General features: G+C 53.5%; 1 protein-coding gene across 2 annotated transcripts in view; it reads left to right on the top strand.

Moving 5' to 3' along the window:
* Positions 1–16,482, top strand: part of NCOA1 (nuclear receptor coactivator 1) — a 64,112-nt gene that overhangs the window by 16,609 nt on the left and 31,021 nt on the right. For both annotated transcript variants that reach the window (XM_035563688.2, XM_035563689.2), the window contains exons 3-4: positions 9,140–9,234; positions 14,169–14,346. In XM_035563688.2, the coding sequence (XP_035419581.1) occupies positions 9,140–9,234; positions 14,169–14,346 (273 nt within the window). The remainder of the gene's footprint in view (positions 1–9,139; positions 9,235–14,168; positions 14,347–16,482) is intronic.

The raw sequence follows: 16,482 nt of genomic DNA, 5'->3' as shown, positions 1-16,482 counted from the left end.
GGACAGGCAGTACCCGAGCACAGTGCCTCAGAACACCCCAGTGAATATCCAGCATCCAGCACCGCACCCGCAGCTCTGCGTGTGGTGGAGTTGAAGTTAATTTCATGAGCAGGTGGGCAAGGAAGCAACCCTTGCCTGCGCAGCTCGCTTCACCTCTGGGTGGCTTCCCACGCCACGCTGCTCCCCGGTCCTCCTTTCCCCGACGGCTGGAGCAACTCTTGAACCTACTGACTACACGCACACCCTACAGCCGCCCCTGGGCGCGCTTGCACCGTGCCACCAAGCCTTTTCCTCCGCCAGATCCCCTCGGCAGAGCAAGTGGATCCCCCGATGGCTGCGGATTGACAGCTCTCCCTCGGCGCCGCGGGAGAGACAGATGGGAGTCGCGAGAGCGGAGCCGGAGGAGGAGCGGAGCCGGGGTGGGGAGCGCTGCTTTGTGAGCAGCATGGGAAGTGTCAGCTCGCCCAGCTCGGCTTTTACATTGTCTGCACGCTTTGGCAGACGTCTCCTTGCCTGTGCAGTTAACATATTTGACGTGCCTGTGCAACTTGAGCGTGGAGCGGGTTTAGCAGTTGACACGAGCGAATTTTTCATATTAACTTCGCCTGGACTCGAGCGCATGCGATGCCAGGGCGTCAAGATACTGCATATGGGGACGATAGCGGAGGAGAGGCAGTCAGTCTAATTCTTTGCAAAATTAATTAAATCGGGTCATTAAAAGCACGTCGCAATGTATTTTATGCCTGCAGGAGGGGAATAAAGGCTACACCAGGGCTGAATTAAAGCTGGGAGGGAGCTATGCGTATTCCTTTCTCATCTTCGCAGATTTGGCCATGCAGAGTTGACACAGTTTTTGAATGAATTAAGTTCTTCAGATTGAGATAGAAGGCTTGTTTTTTTTTGCCCTTTCTTCCTCCCCCCGGTAAGATGGAGAAGTTCTACCTGCTTGATCTCGGAGTTGACTGTAAAAAGTCTCAGCTCCTCGTGCCTGTTAGCTCCTGTCAGCATTCAGCGCTCATTAATTTTGCATTCACTCAGCACCGTATAATTTTTCCTGGCATTGTTCAGACAACCAGCCTTTTTTTTACTTAAGACATCTCTACACCATTAATGTTTAACTCTAAAAGGTGTGAAGACAGAAAGAAATCTCCTTCTCCTTCTGCTTCAGTGGCAGCGTGCTTTGCTCTGCTCTTTTCGCTGTTAATCAAGGATTTTACCAAAAGCAGAAAAATTGACTTTTCCACGTAAACTTGGCCAAAGGAAGCGACGTTTGTTGGTCGGAGCAGGAACCAGTGTCGTGGTTCTTAAGCTGAATTCCTGGTGAATGAATGGTGTGCGATGCCTTGGTGCACAGTCAGACGTGCTCTTGTGGGTCCACCCGGAGTCCTACAAGAGGGAACCCCCTAACCCTAAACCAGGGGTGACTTCGTGCCGGAAAGGGCTACGAGCGTTCGTGCGGCGTGTTGGGGCATCTCGGCTCAGAGGATGTCAATGAGCTTTTTAATCTGCTCCAGCAGGAGCTGCAAAAGCGTGTCTGGTTCTGCATCGGGCTTCTCGGGCTGCACGACGGCAGTGTTAATGGGGATTAGCCTTGTAGGCTCGTTAAAAGCAAACGTGAACGTTGTCCAGCCTCCCTGAGGTCCTCACGTGGAGGGATGTCACGGCTTGCCATTCAGTTGAGTCTCTGCAGGTCGATCAGGATGCCTGCAACACCGAGAGGTGTTCATTGAGGTCTGGAGCAAGAGCCAAATGGGTTAAAACAAGACTGATGCTTCGTGTGCGTTGTATGGTCCTCCCAGACCGTTTATTCCTCATTGTTCCCAGTACAGCAGCACTGGAGCTTGTCCGCCCAGCCAGGCCAGGAAGGAAGGAGCTCAGGTGAGACGTGGGAGTGCTGCGAGACATCCCTGGTATCCTGCCCAACACCGACCTGTCTCCACCATCGGATCTTCTGGTGGCAACCTGCCCTTGGTAGAGCAGCCACCAGCTCCAGCCCTCAATCCTCACCACCCACCGTGGCTCTAGAGCCGGCTTTTCTCTGCCCAGAGGGTTTAGTTTCCCTGCTCGGCTGCTTGGTTGGTGAGGCACATCCTCCTGGCATGTGTTACGGGGCAGTAAGGGTTCGTGATGTGTTTGAGGCACCACTTGTGGCCATGCAGGTGAGGATGCTCTCCAGGAATGTGTAGAAATGCTCAGAACGGAGGTGAGCGCTGCGCGGCCAGCTCTGGAGGTGCGCGGCTTGGTTTTTTGGGGCCAGGATTGGGGTTAGGTGATGAAACCAGAATTTCAGTTCTCGGTGCAAATAAAAGGAAAAGAGAGAGAGCAAAACCTGTTTGTCTCTCCTGGATGTGGAGGAGAACTAGGGGGTAACAATACCTTAAAAAAAAACCAAACACGACCAAACCGAAACTCCAAAATCAGGCTCAGAATAGACAATTAATCTGGATTGGGTAAATCTCCTCTAAACATGCCTTTTTGCCTGCTTTCCCCGTGTGGGAAGCACGAGGCGAGGAGCTCAGGTGGAGACATCCCCATGGCAGCTGTCCCACATCTCAGCCGGGCGTCGGGGGGCTGGCGGCACGCTGCCTGTCACCACCAGGCCATCGCCACGGGGCTCTGAAGGAGCCGGGCTCGTTCCTCAAAGCCAAGATCCGCTCTTCTGTTTCTCGCGTTGGGATTTCCAAGCTCTGAGGCCCGCAGGTTGTATTTTCCCACCGTTTTTGAAATTCGTAGATTGGGTAATTCCTTTCCTCCTGCTAGAATAAGAAGTTACACAACCTAAAAGCTGCCGATTTCCGTGCAGGGTTTTGTAGGAATCTGGTCTTGGGGGAAGTGAAGAAGGGAGGACTCGGGGCTGGGTTTTCGGCATCTGCCTCGGTGCGAACGTGCTGACGTGACTCAGGTGGGTGTTGGGCAATTCCCAGCTTCGATTCTGGTTTGTGGTACCTCCAAAGAAACCATCCTTTCTTTTCTCTGAGCGTGTTGGCCCTGCAGACGAGGCAGGACGGCCGTCCTGGGCAGGGAGCTCCATCTCCCTCTTGAGGTCGGTGGGAGCTGTCGCGCAGTGGCTGCCTTTGGGAGCGTGGCGGGGCCCTGTGATCAAGCTACAAATGAAAGAAATCCCAAATCACCTCGTAGAGCAGGGGGGATGCCGCTGGAAAAGCCTTCAAAGGGGGGACAAATGGGTTTTGTGTCCCTGCCTTGCCCAGGGCAGCACAAATTGGCGCCATCCGTGCATGGAAATAGCAGCTCCTTCCAGTGGGTAAGCCCTCGTGAGTCAGTAGGGTCACTGGGGCTGTTGCACATGGCCCAGATTCTTTACCACGATGTTCCCCACCACGTTGGTCCCCAAACCTGGACTCCATGTGGCTGTGGGCCCATACCACAAGCTCCTGACCTCGCGTCTCCCCGGGTGGCCGAGCCACCGCCGCCACCAGCGGCCAGCGATGCTCGGAGGCTTTTCCCAGCATCCGTCCCTAATCCTACAGAGAGCCCTAAACACGTTTTCTTCTCTGGGCACTGTTCAAAACCACCTAAAACTCCGCTTTTTTTACAGTCTGAATCCCCTCACATGCTGCTTTCCTTTATGAATGCCATTGTCTTTTTCTCCTCTTGTGGCTCTTTTACACCATTTATTTTCTGGAAGGTGCACGCAGCGCGCTCAGAAAACCTGCCAAGTGCTTTATTTTTATGGCAGCTTTTTTCCTGTCGGGTTTGCTGGCCTGATGAGTCCCGTAGTAGGCACTAATTAATGGCATAGCTTTCCGTCACGCTCTCGATCCGTGGGTGCACCGAGCCTGCTCCATCTGACTTTAATTAACTAAAAATCAAAGCTCCTCGTCGGGGAAATTGCAGATGTGGGTTCGCTCGCCTCGCTCCTCTTTTCACCAAGCAGCCGGAGCAGGTCTAGGGCTGGGAGCTGCGCGGGGTCGGCGGGCACAGCCAGGCAAGTCCTCGTGCCTGGGGCTCGTTGGGGTATTTCAGGCGTCACATCAGCTCCCCTGCATCCTCCTGTCCTTGTCCCAAGCTCTCGGGCTCGGCTGCGGGGACCCTGCCCCGTTGTCCTCGGTGCCCACCGGGTGCCCGACCACCCCGACAGGCTCCAAGTCCTCTCGCCTTGGACGTTTGGTCTCCAAGCTATTCAGTTTTCCGGAACAAACTCAAAAACCCCAAGACTTTTCGGTCATCCATCCTAAGAAGTGGAAAGAGGATGTTCCTGTGGAAATTTGGGGTTAAAAAAGAGCCCTTGGATGGGGCAGGGCGGCACTGGGCTGCGCTGGGTGCCGGCGATGCCCGCGGCGCTCGGTGGGGGCTCCCTCGGGAGTGCGGCGAGCTCCTCCCGCGTCACTGCGGGATGACACATATGAAAAGCCTCCGCGCTGGGAACGGGGAAACTATTGTTCTGATTTTCTGGGTGCGTTTTGTTTTTTAAGAGCGCGACGCTTCTGAACAAAAACCCTGCTTCGTAGGATCAGAGAATATCCTGAGCTGGAAGGGACCCACGAGGATCAGAAGACCCACATTCAATATATTATTTTTTCATACTCCTTTCCCTGAAACTACATACTGTCCCGGGGAGAAAAGGAAAAAAAAGAGTGTCGGATGAAAAATTGTAAGGGAAGAGCGGAATCAGGCAGTTGTGTTCCTGTATTTTATTCTCAAAGGGCAGCTCTGGGAGGTGTCCCCAAAGCCACCTGTGGTCCTGCTGTCACTCCGGTGGCATGTCCTTGCTCCTCCAGCCCCTTGGAGCACAATTGCTCTTCTCGCCACCAATTTTGTCACGTTTTTAGGTAAAATGGGATGGGTTAATGTTTTTTGGAGACTTGCTGTCATGCCCTCAAGTGCCATGGTGGTGGCTCCCACCCTGCTTCTATATAATGCATCTTCTCCCCGTTTTGGATGCCTGCTTGTGCCAAGGCACGTGGCTGTGGGTAGAGGGGCTATGAAGCAGATGGATTGCAGGATCCTGGGCATCCTGTGTCCCCAAAAATCATGGTAGAGAAAGAAACAGACCTGCCAAAGGGATGGAAGCAGCAAAGCCAACTAAGGAGGATGGGTAAACAACAGAGCAGAGGGGAAAAAGAGGCAGAGCCTTGTGGAGAAAGGTGAAAATAGCAGTGACCCTACTGCTGACGCCTGGCGTGAGAAAGGGTGCCCTGCTCCGAGCATGGTTAAAGTCCAACGACTTGAGTTTTTGGCTTGCAGGGGATCCACAGCTCCTATGGGCTTCGCAGGCACCCGTAAGTCTCTGTGGCTGTCAGAAAATCAGGGCATCATTTTAGGAATGCATTTCAAATTGCTCGTCTCCCTTTGTGCTGAGAGAAGACGCTGCTTTAATCACGTTTGAGGCAATTACATTCTAATCAGGGCCGTTGGTGTGCCTGACTTTTATTGTGTGCGGGGGATTTACGGTGCGAGCGGGTGCCAAAGCCCCCGGGGCTGAATCCCGACTGTCTCCAAGGGTAGGAGCAACAGCGGCTTTTGTTGCTCGTGCTGGTTTGTTTTCCTGTCGATCTGTCTGTCCAGCCTCAGGTTTGTAATTAAATTACAAGCTCCGAGGCCGCCGGGACCGTGACTTTGGCCGTATCGTCACGCCGGGACGCCTGGCCCGCCGCGGATGCTCCCAGGCGCTGCCGCAGCTCAAGCCGTCGACCGGAGCATCAAGCGAGTTGTATTAAAAAAGGGAAAAAAAAAAAAAAAAAGGAAAAATGAGAGTAACGGGTTAGGGAGCATCACGGCGCTTCGTGGTAATGCATTCCTCGCAGCAGCTGCTCCAGACGATGCTAAAGAGCTGCGTTTAAGCGCATTATGTTAAGTGCTTCGCCGGGACGCGCTGACACTTGAGCTGAAGGAGCTGTGCATCGCCCCGATGGAGGTGAGCGGGGCTTGTGCTGATGCTTCTGCTCCAAGAACTTGGCCAGTGGTCGGGCTGCAGGCGAGGGAAAAGACTCGCACGCGAGAGACGGCGACGGCTCCGCGCTCTGCCAGCTAATCCTCCCCGGTAATAGGCTTGGAGATGGCATATGAAACCGGTTTGCTAAAGGAGGAGGAGGATCCCGCAGCCCAATTAAAGGATTAGATCTGAAAGCCAGTACATTGCCTCTAAGCACACGAATTTGTAAAAGAGCAGGAAAAAAAAAGCCCTTTCTCACGCCGTTTGGTGTTAAGGGACGGGTTCTGCTCGGGGCGCTGCCTCCCTGATGCCAGGGGTGAATTCCTGCCCCGGTGCCACGCGGAGCAAGATGCCGCCTGTGACTTTGGTTTCATGGGGAACCTTGAAATGCCTGCAAGGTTCTTGGGCGCCTTCCCCGTGAGCCTGCTGCTCCCCTGGGAGTTGAAACCCCAGGCAGCCGATGGGCACGCGGGCAGGGATCGCGTTTGGGGCAGTTTGGATGGGGACATGCCCCAGCTTCTGCTTGAAACGGGAGAAATGGAGACCCCAGGGGATCAGGCGAGGGACCCAGGGTCCCTGTAGGAAAATTCAGGGTTCAGGTGTTTTTAGGGTTGAAGTCTGACCATCGCTGGAATATACAAAGTCTCTGCGTGCATCTGTGAGCTTACAGGAGCGGGCAGGAGCCGTGGCATCGCAGCCCCCAGCCAGGACAGAGACCAGGCGTGGGGCTGGCTCCTCCTCAGCGATCCCATGCCATCCTAAACAGTGTATTTTAGGATTTCTTTGCTTTCAGGTGGCTCTAGGTGCTTGTCGCGTCACTCCCTCCTGTGCTGGAGCCTGCTGTCATTGGGACCGTGCAAGCAGGGAAGACGCGGCACTTCTCAGTTGATTTATTTGCTAACAGCCTCCGGGGGAGAGCGAAAGCAGAGGCAGAGATCACCTGATAAACCATCAGGGGAAGCTCGTGGCACGGCTCGGTCCTGCCTGAAAAGCAAAAAGCTTTTTGAAGCCTGCTCCCCTCAGAGCCCTTTTATGTGCCGTGCACAGGCTGAAGAGCAAAGTCGGGGAGGAGCGTGCACGGAGTGAGCCTGGAGAGGGGGAAAGTCCTGGGAGGATGCGGGGGATGAAGTGTGTCAAGTGACACATCTGGAAGGCTTGCGAACGTGATTTGATGCTGAGTAATAAAACTTGCCACTCGTTAATAGGATTAGATCTCCGTGCAAATGAATCACAGCACGAATCTGCTGCTTGCAGTAAATATTACGGCGAATTAGACACTTCGCTGGTGACTCCGACGTGCTGCAAAACACTAAATGCAATTTGGCTCTCACTGAGGGACACAAAAACGATGGTGGGGACAGAGGGCAGCAAGAGGCACGGGGAGCGGAGCACTGGGTGGCCGCAGCAGCAGCCGGGGGACACGCGGTGGCACCTGCCCCAGCCACAGAAACCCCATGGTTTGCATCTTCGGTGTGCCCGCTGCTGCTCTCCGGGCTTTATTCCCAAGAAACACGTCCTACCCTACGGAGATAGGCTTTTCCTCTGCCTGGTGTATTGATACACGGTGTTTGGTTGATGGAGAAATGCATCTGTTGACACACACACATGTATTTCCAGGTCCTACACGAGGCAAGACTTTTCTTTTTGCCAACAGGTCATAGCTGTACAGAAAGGGCACGGCTTTGTTTTCAGCTTGCGAGGTTGAATTGGCACAAGTCAAAACCCAGGAAAAGCTTGGGAACGATGCAAATATAAGAGAGGAGTTACCGGGGAGACATCCCAAGCTTTCTCAGCTAGCCACAGAGTCTCTCTAATTTTTAGTCATCTAATTTTTAATCATCAGCTGCATTGAAGCCTTGCACGTGAGCTTGGACCAAGGATGCTTTAGGACCGCTGGGCTTGCTTTTGCATCCTGCGTGGCCGATCGTTTCGTTTGCCGGTTCCAACCAGCACCGAAGCGCAGTGTGTCATACCCTGGATCTTGCGTTTTCACCCGTGGATACCCCCTGGGGCCGGGTTTGCCGAGGCTGGAGACAGAGGCACAAGTGCATGGCGGAGCAAACGAAGCAGCCCCAAAGCTCCAGCAGCGCCGTGGCTTGTGCTCACGGGCGTTATCACATCCCACTTGGCACCCGCCTCTCGCTGCGGGATGTAGCCCACCTTCCTCAGAGTGGCTGCACGCAGCGGCTAGCACCTTCGGGGGAGTGTGAGATAAACACTGGCGTTGCTCTCCGATGTTTCGGGTCGGTTCTTATCCAAATTTTTGGGTTCTTACCCCACGTTTCAGGTTGGTTCTTACCCAACTTTTTGGGTTCTTCCCCGACATTTCGGGTCAGTTCTTACCCAACTCTTTGGGTTGGTTCTTACCCAACATTTCGGGTTCTTACCCAACATTTCGGGTCAGTTCTTACCCAAATTTTCAGGTTCTTACCCAACATTTCGGGTCAGTTCTTACCCAAATTTTCAGGTTCTTACCCAACATTTCAGGTCGGTTCTTACCCAACTTTTCAGGTTCTTACCCGACGTTTTGGGTCGGTTCTTACCCGACTTTTTGAGTTGGTTCTTACCCAATGTTTCGGGTTCTTACCCAACGTTTCAGGTCGGTTCTTACCCACATTTTCGGGTTCTTACCTGATGTTTTGGGTCAGTTCTTACCCGACTTTTTGGGTTGGTTCTTACCCGATGTTTCGTGTTCTTACCCAACGTTTTGGGTCGGTTCTTACCCAAATTTTTGGGTTCTTACCAGACTTTCTGGGTTGGTCCTTACCTGCTTGGTCAGCAGCTCTGCACCTCGGGCCATGCCGGGTTTCTTTTGGCACAGCCTGCCCCTCGGGAGTACCCCCCGCCGGTGATTTATTAACGCATTGTCCAAAAAGTTCCAGCTCAAACACTGTACCGTGGTAAACTGGATATCCCATTTCCTTTTCAAAATGTTGATGTTGGATTTCTCTTTCTCCAGTCCTGTGCTTAAGATAATTTTTTTCTTCCTGCCAGTGGAGGATTGTGATCTAATTAGTGCCTTTATTTTACTAGGATTAGAAATGACATTATATGTTCCTTCAAGCTTTTCCCCTTCGCAGGGCCGAGGGATGACGTGGAAATGCCGAAGTCTTTTGATGCATCACGAATTGTCTGGGTGGCAGGAAATGTGAAGTCCAGCCATTGATGTTTTGTTTATTATTGGGAATATTTCAGTAGTAAAGTTACGGTTCTTTTGGCTGAAACGTCCCTTTTCCTTTGCCACAGAGAAAGCAGCCGATGATGAAGTCCAGAAGTCCGACATCTCCTCCAGCAGCCAGGGAGTGATTGAGAAGGAGTCGCTGGGACCTCTCCTGCTGGAGGTAGGTGCTGAAACCGTGCTGCCCACGCTGCCAGCCTCCCGCTGCTGCCAAGCAAAGCAGTGCACCCAGAAGGTAAAATTCAGAGGGGGGAGGCAGAGTGGGTGCAGCGGGGATGACAGAATCACAGGGTTTCAGGGGTTGGAAGGGACCTCCAGAGATCATCAGGTCCAACCCCCCTGCCAAAGCAGTTCCCTAGAGCAGGCTGCCCAGGTAGGCATCCAGACGGGCCTTGAATATCTCCAGAGAAGGAGACCCCACAACCTCCCTGGGCAGCCTGTCCCAGTGCTCCGTCACCCTCACCGGGAAGAAGTTCTTTCGCATGGTGGTGCGGAACTGCCTGGGCTCCATTTTGTGGCCGTTGCCCCTTGTCCTGTCCCCACAGACCACTGAAAAGAGGTTGGCCAAATCCCTCTGTCTCCCACATTTAAGATATTTGTAAACATTGCTAAGATCCCCTCTCAGTCCTTCTCAAGGCTGAACAGCCCCAGGTCTCTCAGCCTTTCCTCATAGGAAAGATGCTCCAGGCAACTCATTTCAGTCTTCAACTTCAACAAGTTGTTCAGAAATGGAGTCGTAACCAAGCTTGGCAGAGCACATTCAAAGAGCTGAGGTGTGTATATGAAGCTCTTGGTGTGAAGTTGAAGCAGTTCTGCATAGCTTCTTAATATCAATGATAAAATCCTGAGTTTTCTTTAAGTGTGGATGAAATTGAGCTCGCAGCCTCATCTAGAAGTTCATATAGGTGGGGCATATGGGTCGTATAGATGGATGGCTTCCGACAGGTTTGCATCCTGCCATCATCTGAAAAGCAGGGAGAATGTGCTCCAAGTTTCTGCTGGTTTCAGAAGATGGGGAACAACCTTGTGTGGCAGGAAGCCCCCAGCGGGACCTGGGGTGGTTGTTACGCGGACGTGCAGAGAAGGAGGCTGTATTACCCCCGTGACGGGTGGGCATGCTCTAGCTGAGTGTATGACTTGGATATGATGTTAATCATAGGTCCCAGAGACAAACTTTGAATCCTAAAGCGTTCCGCTGGTCATTTCCCAGGGGGTACCTGGGGTGGGGCTCCCTGGGAATGGCCAGGCATGGCAGGACCTTCCTGCAGCCACCTTGCTTCGCTGCAAATGGCTTCTAAAATCGCAGATCCTAAGACCAAAAGGAAACAACATCATAATCTGATTCATTTAGTGACTGCAGTAGCGTAATTCCTGACGTGGCACAGCCCATATTCTGTGAGTTCTGTTGGAAGCCAAGTGAATAACTGGTGGGTGAAACATGGCATGTTTTTGGAGAAAGCAAGCCAGGCTGGGAGTCAGGATACCTGCATCCACTGGTGGTGAGCACATTATCAAACCAATCTGGATCCCGAATGAGGCACCAGGGAGGGAGGCATCCCCCACGTTTTTGGCCTCGGGGGCCTTGGGATGATCTTTGCATTGCCCTGCACGGAGCCAGCACAAGAGCAGTGTGAGCGGTAGCTGCAGAAGCACACGTGGAGGAGCACGTCCATGCCTCCAGGAGCAGAAAATCGGTGCTGTGTGTAGCATCCCTGCCCCAGGGATGCTCTGGAACGGCGTGGCAGTCAAGGTGACACGTTTGGGATGTTCTGGCAGAGGGAGCGAGGCTGTCTGAGTGGTGATGAGGGTTGGGATTTGCCTGCAGTGCAAGGGGAGATTTGGAAGAGCATTCCAAAACCTGCTTAATCTCTGCCCATACTGTGCTGCTCTTCCTTGAACCCTGGAGTGAAGCTGTCCAAATGAATAAAACAGGAGGTGACACTGCAGCGGAGGAGCTAGCAGCTTGCTGTTCGGCTGGCACACCTCTCATCCTTCATCCACCCCTTGAATCCTGCGGTGTCTTTTCCAGCCTCCCCAAATTTCTGTTGGGGTTCTGATGTGGGTAAGGTGTCTGCTTCGGCCGCCTTGCAAGCCAAATGCACCCAAGCCATTGCAGAGATCGCCTTGGTGTTACCCTGGAGGTGAGGAAGCTTCACTTTTCCAGATGCTTCAGTCTTGGTGTAATTGCCTGGACGGTTTGTGGCTTGTGGTCGTTGATGGAAAGCTTTATTTGCTGATGCAAAGTGCCGGCAGAGCCAAATCGTGCCCGTTTGTGCTGCATTCCCAGCGGGACAGCCTCGAGGCAGAGGCTTAGAGTGGGATGCGGGACAGGCAGGAGGGCAGGACAGGTTGTATCGAGAGACTGCATCCAGCGGGGACAGTGCCAGAGCAAACACAAACTCTGGAGAAGGCAGCACCCGTAAACCTGCAGTAAATCCCCGGATTTCGTAGTGCAGCCCTGGGAACGTGCCTTTACCTACCACGTCCTGAAATGAGGAATGCAGGGACCGCTGGACGGTGCCAGCAAGTGGAGCAAAAGCTCCTCGGAGCATCCCCAGCTCCCCGCTGGAGAAGTTGGTGGGCACCTGGGAGTGTCACACATCAGTGCCACAAACGGTGCCGAAAACCCTGAGGTCACTGCAAACACGGGGAAATTAATTAAATCAGCTCGTTCATCACCAAGAATTACACGCCGTGCTTGTGCGGGGTGTCAGTCTACCCTTTCTGCAGGAAGGAACACGGAGGCGTGTTACTGTTTTGTGAGCACTGCTTTGTAATAACCTGGCATGTACTTCTTGGTCATAAACGCCCAGTGGGACTGCAGTTATTACCCGCACGGGCGAGGAGTGATTTCCTTGTTGGCCTCCCGTGGGAGCACGAGAAGCGGTGCTGGACGTGGAAGCTGCGTTCCCCAGCAAAGCCACCCTCTGCCTCCAAGCCTGGGGGAAATGTGCTGCTATCCTACATCAAATCCCTTGGGTTTTTCTTTTCCAGAGCCAGCGTGTCCAGCGTCTGGCTGCAACCTTGGCTCAAGAGGGGCTGGGATGGGTGCTGGGGCGGAGGCACCGTGGCTCTGGCTTTGGGAGCAGCCGGTTTCCCAGCCTTGGGGACACAGGCAGCATGTGCCCATGAAGCATTTTGAGCTGGGAAGCCCTTGCCCCATGTCAGAGACATCAGTGTTACTGATGGTGGCCGTGCCTGCCATCCCCGCAGGTGATCTTGCAGCTTTGGGAGCCTGCTCGCACCAGGAATTTGCTTTCTGTCCGGACTGACCACAAGCAGCAGTTTGTGGTTTCGCTGGTCCCCGAGCAGCAACTCAGCCTCTGCTGCCGAAAAACATTCCCGAAATGACTTCCAGCTCCGGGATGCCCTTGGCTGAGGCAGGGTTTCAAATCCCCAGGGGTGAAAACGCCGCCAGATTCGGGGCTGGGGCTCAGAGCTGCCGGATGGGGCCAGCACGCCCAAGTGGCCACCGCGGGTGTGATGCTGGGGACACATCCAGCAGCACGCTTGGAACCAGGGGATGTGGAGCGTGGTGGTGATATCAGGGCGCAGAGCTGCACGCTGCCACCTCCAAACCCTCTGGGACCCCACGGGATGTCACCTCGGAGCCCCTGCCACCAGGGCACCCCCCCCCAAACCAGTGGCTGCTGGGGAGAGGGGTCCGTGGGGCTTTGCCATCCAGCCTGGGTCTTTTTTTGGGCGCCCGAAGTGCAAAGACTGGTTGTCTTGGCAACAGGCAACAGCTGGGAATAAGGAAAATTGCAGCCGATCTGCCAGAACCGTTTTGACAAAAGATTTCTTTCTTCTTTATGTCTTTTTTTTCCCCCTTAAATACTTCCCCTTTCTTGCACTTGCTGTCTCTGCACAGCAAAACCTGCGTTTCGGAGCGCAGCCCGGCCGCTCTCCAGCAGAGCAGCTCCCTCCTGGCCAGGCAGGATGCCGGGAGGGGGCTCGCTGGGGGGGATGGTGAGGACAGACTTGGGGACATCACGAGTGACAAGTTTCCCATGTCCCTGGGCAATCTGTGACAGCCTGGAGGGCACCTCCTGCTCTGGGATGTGGCCCGGTCCGGCTGCAGGATGGTGTGGGGTCAGAGCTCGCCAGCGATGGTAGGGGAGGTAGAAATTAAACTCCAGGAGGGTGAAAATCAAATCCTGCTCACGTGAATTCATCATTTCAGCTGATTTAACGAGCCTTAAAAAGAGTAAATCAGCGCTCAGCCTTCTCAAGGGCTCCTCGCAGAAACTCCGAGCTTATTGCAGAGCACCAGAAAGCAGGGAGCTAAAAACCTTCCTCGTGTCCTCGTTACAGTCAGCAGAAGAGCTCCCGTGCCGCGTGGTTGGGGTTGGCTCGCGCTTGTCCTCATCAGCTCGATTGCAGGAGTTTGCCACTTGCATCCGAAATGCATGAAAAAAAAAAAAAAGTTACTCTGCAAGACGCTAGGGCTCTGCTCTGCCCGGGCTGCAATTAAGTAAATCGGGCATATGCTTAACTTCAGCGTCGTGCCAGATCAGAGTCTTCCGGACAGCTCTGGCCCTCGGAAAAGGTTTGTTTATGGGCTGCTGGCACACGACGTGGAAGCGGAGACGTCCTCGGCGCAGCCTGCAGACCTCGGTACATGTTTAAGCAAACGCGCTGTTATTTGATCTCCGGCAAAGGACCCGCAGCGGTTATGAACTAGCTCGTTCCCATTAGTGCCCCTCGGCTAACCACGGCGCAGCTCCTCGTGTTCGCTCCTCTGTCCCGCCAGCTGACCGCGCGAGGTAATTGGGCTTTGAGGTCAGCTCTCCCGATTGATTCGGGTGCCGCTTGCCCCTGTCGAGGAGCATCTAAAAATGGGTGTAAAACATCTAAAAATGGGTGTAAAGCAATCGCTAATTGGGACAGAAGAGGGAGAAAGCAGTAAACAAAAGTGTTCGTTGTGCCAGATGCCGTGAAGCCAGCTTCTGTGAGGATCCAGGGTGGGGATGGAGTGGTGCTGAGAGGCAGAGGGAGGTTGCCCACAGTCACAGAGTGACTCCAAGTCACAGGACGTTGATGTCCAGTCCCTGGCTCACTGCAGGGACCCGCTGACCACCTTTGCTCCCATTGCAGGCGTTGGACGGCTTCTTCTTCGTCGTGAACCGCGAGGGAAGGATCGTCTTCGTCTCCGAGAACGTCACCAGCTACCTGGGCTACAACCAGGAGGAGCTCATGAACACCAGCGTCTACAGCATCCTGCACGTGGGCGATCACGCCGAGTTCGTCAAGAACTTGTTGCCCAAATCCTTAGGTAAGAAAGCCTTTGAGTTGGGTTTTTCCTCCCTTCTTCCACAGGAGGTTTGTTCCATTTTTGGCTTTCAGTTCTCCTACAGTGGCTGGTCATGGTTTGACCTGGAAGGTGCTGAGCTCGGGCTGTTTCTCAAATTATTATCTCTGCCGACATACATCCTCCCAGTGAAATATTCTATTTATGAACAACTAGCAGTCCTAGTGGATGGCAGTCTGAAAGTAACCTTCTCTTTGCCTTTCACTGCTAACAACACCCATGTGTTCGGTGCCGCAGCTCAGCAGTGAGGCTCCACAAAGCCACTCGGGTTGGAGCTGGGGAAGGACTGGGCTTTGTTTATGAGTTAGTGGAAAGAGCCCGGCCTGATCCCATCGACCGGTAGGTCGCTTGCCAAAACGCACATCGCTTAATCGGCGTTTAAGCTCGTTTTTAAAATAATGTGCTTACCCAACGGCACCGAAATTCAGCTCCCAGTACGAGCCTCTCCCCCACCAGAGCCCTCGGCGGCCTTTATGAAACACCCGGCTGCAAAAGCTTTGCCTTTGACGGGGCACTGCTAAGGCTGATAGGGCCAAAACCCAAACGAGGGGCTCGCTTCTCCCAGTTCATTTAGGGTTTTCGCCCAGATGGAGAGGCTGTGTTCCCGGCTGCTTTCAGAGCCCCTAAGTGCTTGGCACGGGCTGCCCTTTGGGAAGGCTTTGCTGGATCTACGTGGTGCATAGCCTCGGTGTTTCTCTGCCTTCTGTCCTCCACACCGGGACACCGACAGCTGGAAGTGTCACCCCATGAAGGCACACACACAGTGTTAGAGGCAATCGAAGGAGAAGCTTTTATTCCTTGACTTGATGCAGGCATCCTTCATCGGACTCTCAGAGGATGCTGTCGTGCAGCAGAGGAAGGAGCTGCAGAGTCGGCGTGCGCTCAGACAGGAATGCAGTTCTGCAAGCAATGCTGAGCTGAAAGCTTCAAGAAACAGCCTGAGCTCAAAGCAGCCTGAGCAGGGATTCAGGGCTGGTGCTGACCAACAAAATACAGGGGCTGTTTTGCCTACGGAGAGGGGCTTTTCCCTGCCATCCTCCTCCTCCCCACAGCAGAATGCACTCTGCACGCAGCGGCAGATGGGTAAGGCAGGGGAGGCACGCTGAGCCGCGATACCTCATCCAGCGACAGCTTTGAAGAAATAACCATGATTATCAAAATGAAGATGAGCCTTTTCCAAATAGCTCGACTTAAAAATAGGGCTTTTTTCTTGAAATTCACAGTCGTCTTCCTTCAGGGTAAATGCAATGCTGATTTTAACCACCTGTATATACAGCCGTGCGTCAGTTTGAGCCCGTGGAGCTTCAGGAGCTTTGTCTCTTCCCTGCGGTTACCCGGCTGAAGGCTGTGAACAGCTGTGTGTTTTCTTTTGCTCGGATGTTACAAGCCCCTTGGCTCTTCTTGCAGATCAGGTTGTACGAGAGCTTCATAATCTACTGGTGGCAGAATCGCTTAGATTGAATATGGATATTTGCGGAGATGTTGGAGGGGTTTAGCAACGCGAGCCTTCCAACAGGTGTCTGTAAGTTTATGGGAAAAAAAACAGGTTATGGGAAAATATCAAAGCCAATTCAGCAGCTTTACCAAAAACCAGTGGTTTCAATTCCAGATTTTTGTGATTCTGAAACAGCCAGGTAAAGTTAGCAGGATGTTTTGGTGCTGTTCTTCCCACTGCTACCGAGGCGCGAGAGCCCATTCCAGCTCCAAAAGTGACTTTTTACAGCCGAATTATCCTCCAAAAGCGCTGCTTGGTAACAGAAGCATTGACCTGACTGTAACTGCATGGTCAGGAAACCTGGGATGTGCCACGGTGGTTAAAGCACTTCCGAGGAAAGCCAGGGGAAGTTTTAATTGCTGTGTGCTGCACCGCCGTGAAATCGCGGTGAAGCTCCTCGTGGGCTGGAGACAGCAGCAGCTGCTTGGACCAGCACCAGAAGGTCTCGTTGTGGTGAGAGCAGCGGGTGAGTTGCTTTTCCATCAGCCCCAGCAATGAGAAGGAAGTAAAGAGGAAATCCATCTCTGTGGGGATGCCCAGCTGGAAGCTGGCTTGCTGCAGACGTCCCAGAAGCTTCATTCAGGAGGATTTCAAGGAAAACGGCA

This window comes from Cygnus atratus, chromosome 3, assembly GCF_013377495.2.
Source record: "Cygnus atratus isolate AKBS03 ecotype Queensland, Australia chromosome 3, CAtr_DNAZoo_HiC_assembly, whole genome shotgun sequence".
Lineage (NCBI taxonomy): Eukaryota > Metazoa > Chordata > Aves > Anseriformes > Anatidae > Cygnus > Cygnus atratus.
Note: the sequence above shows the minus strand (reverse complement) of the source record. Positions and strands in the feature narration are given on the sequence as shown.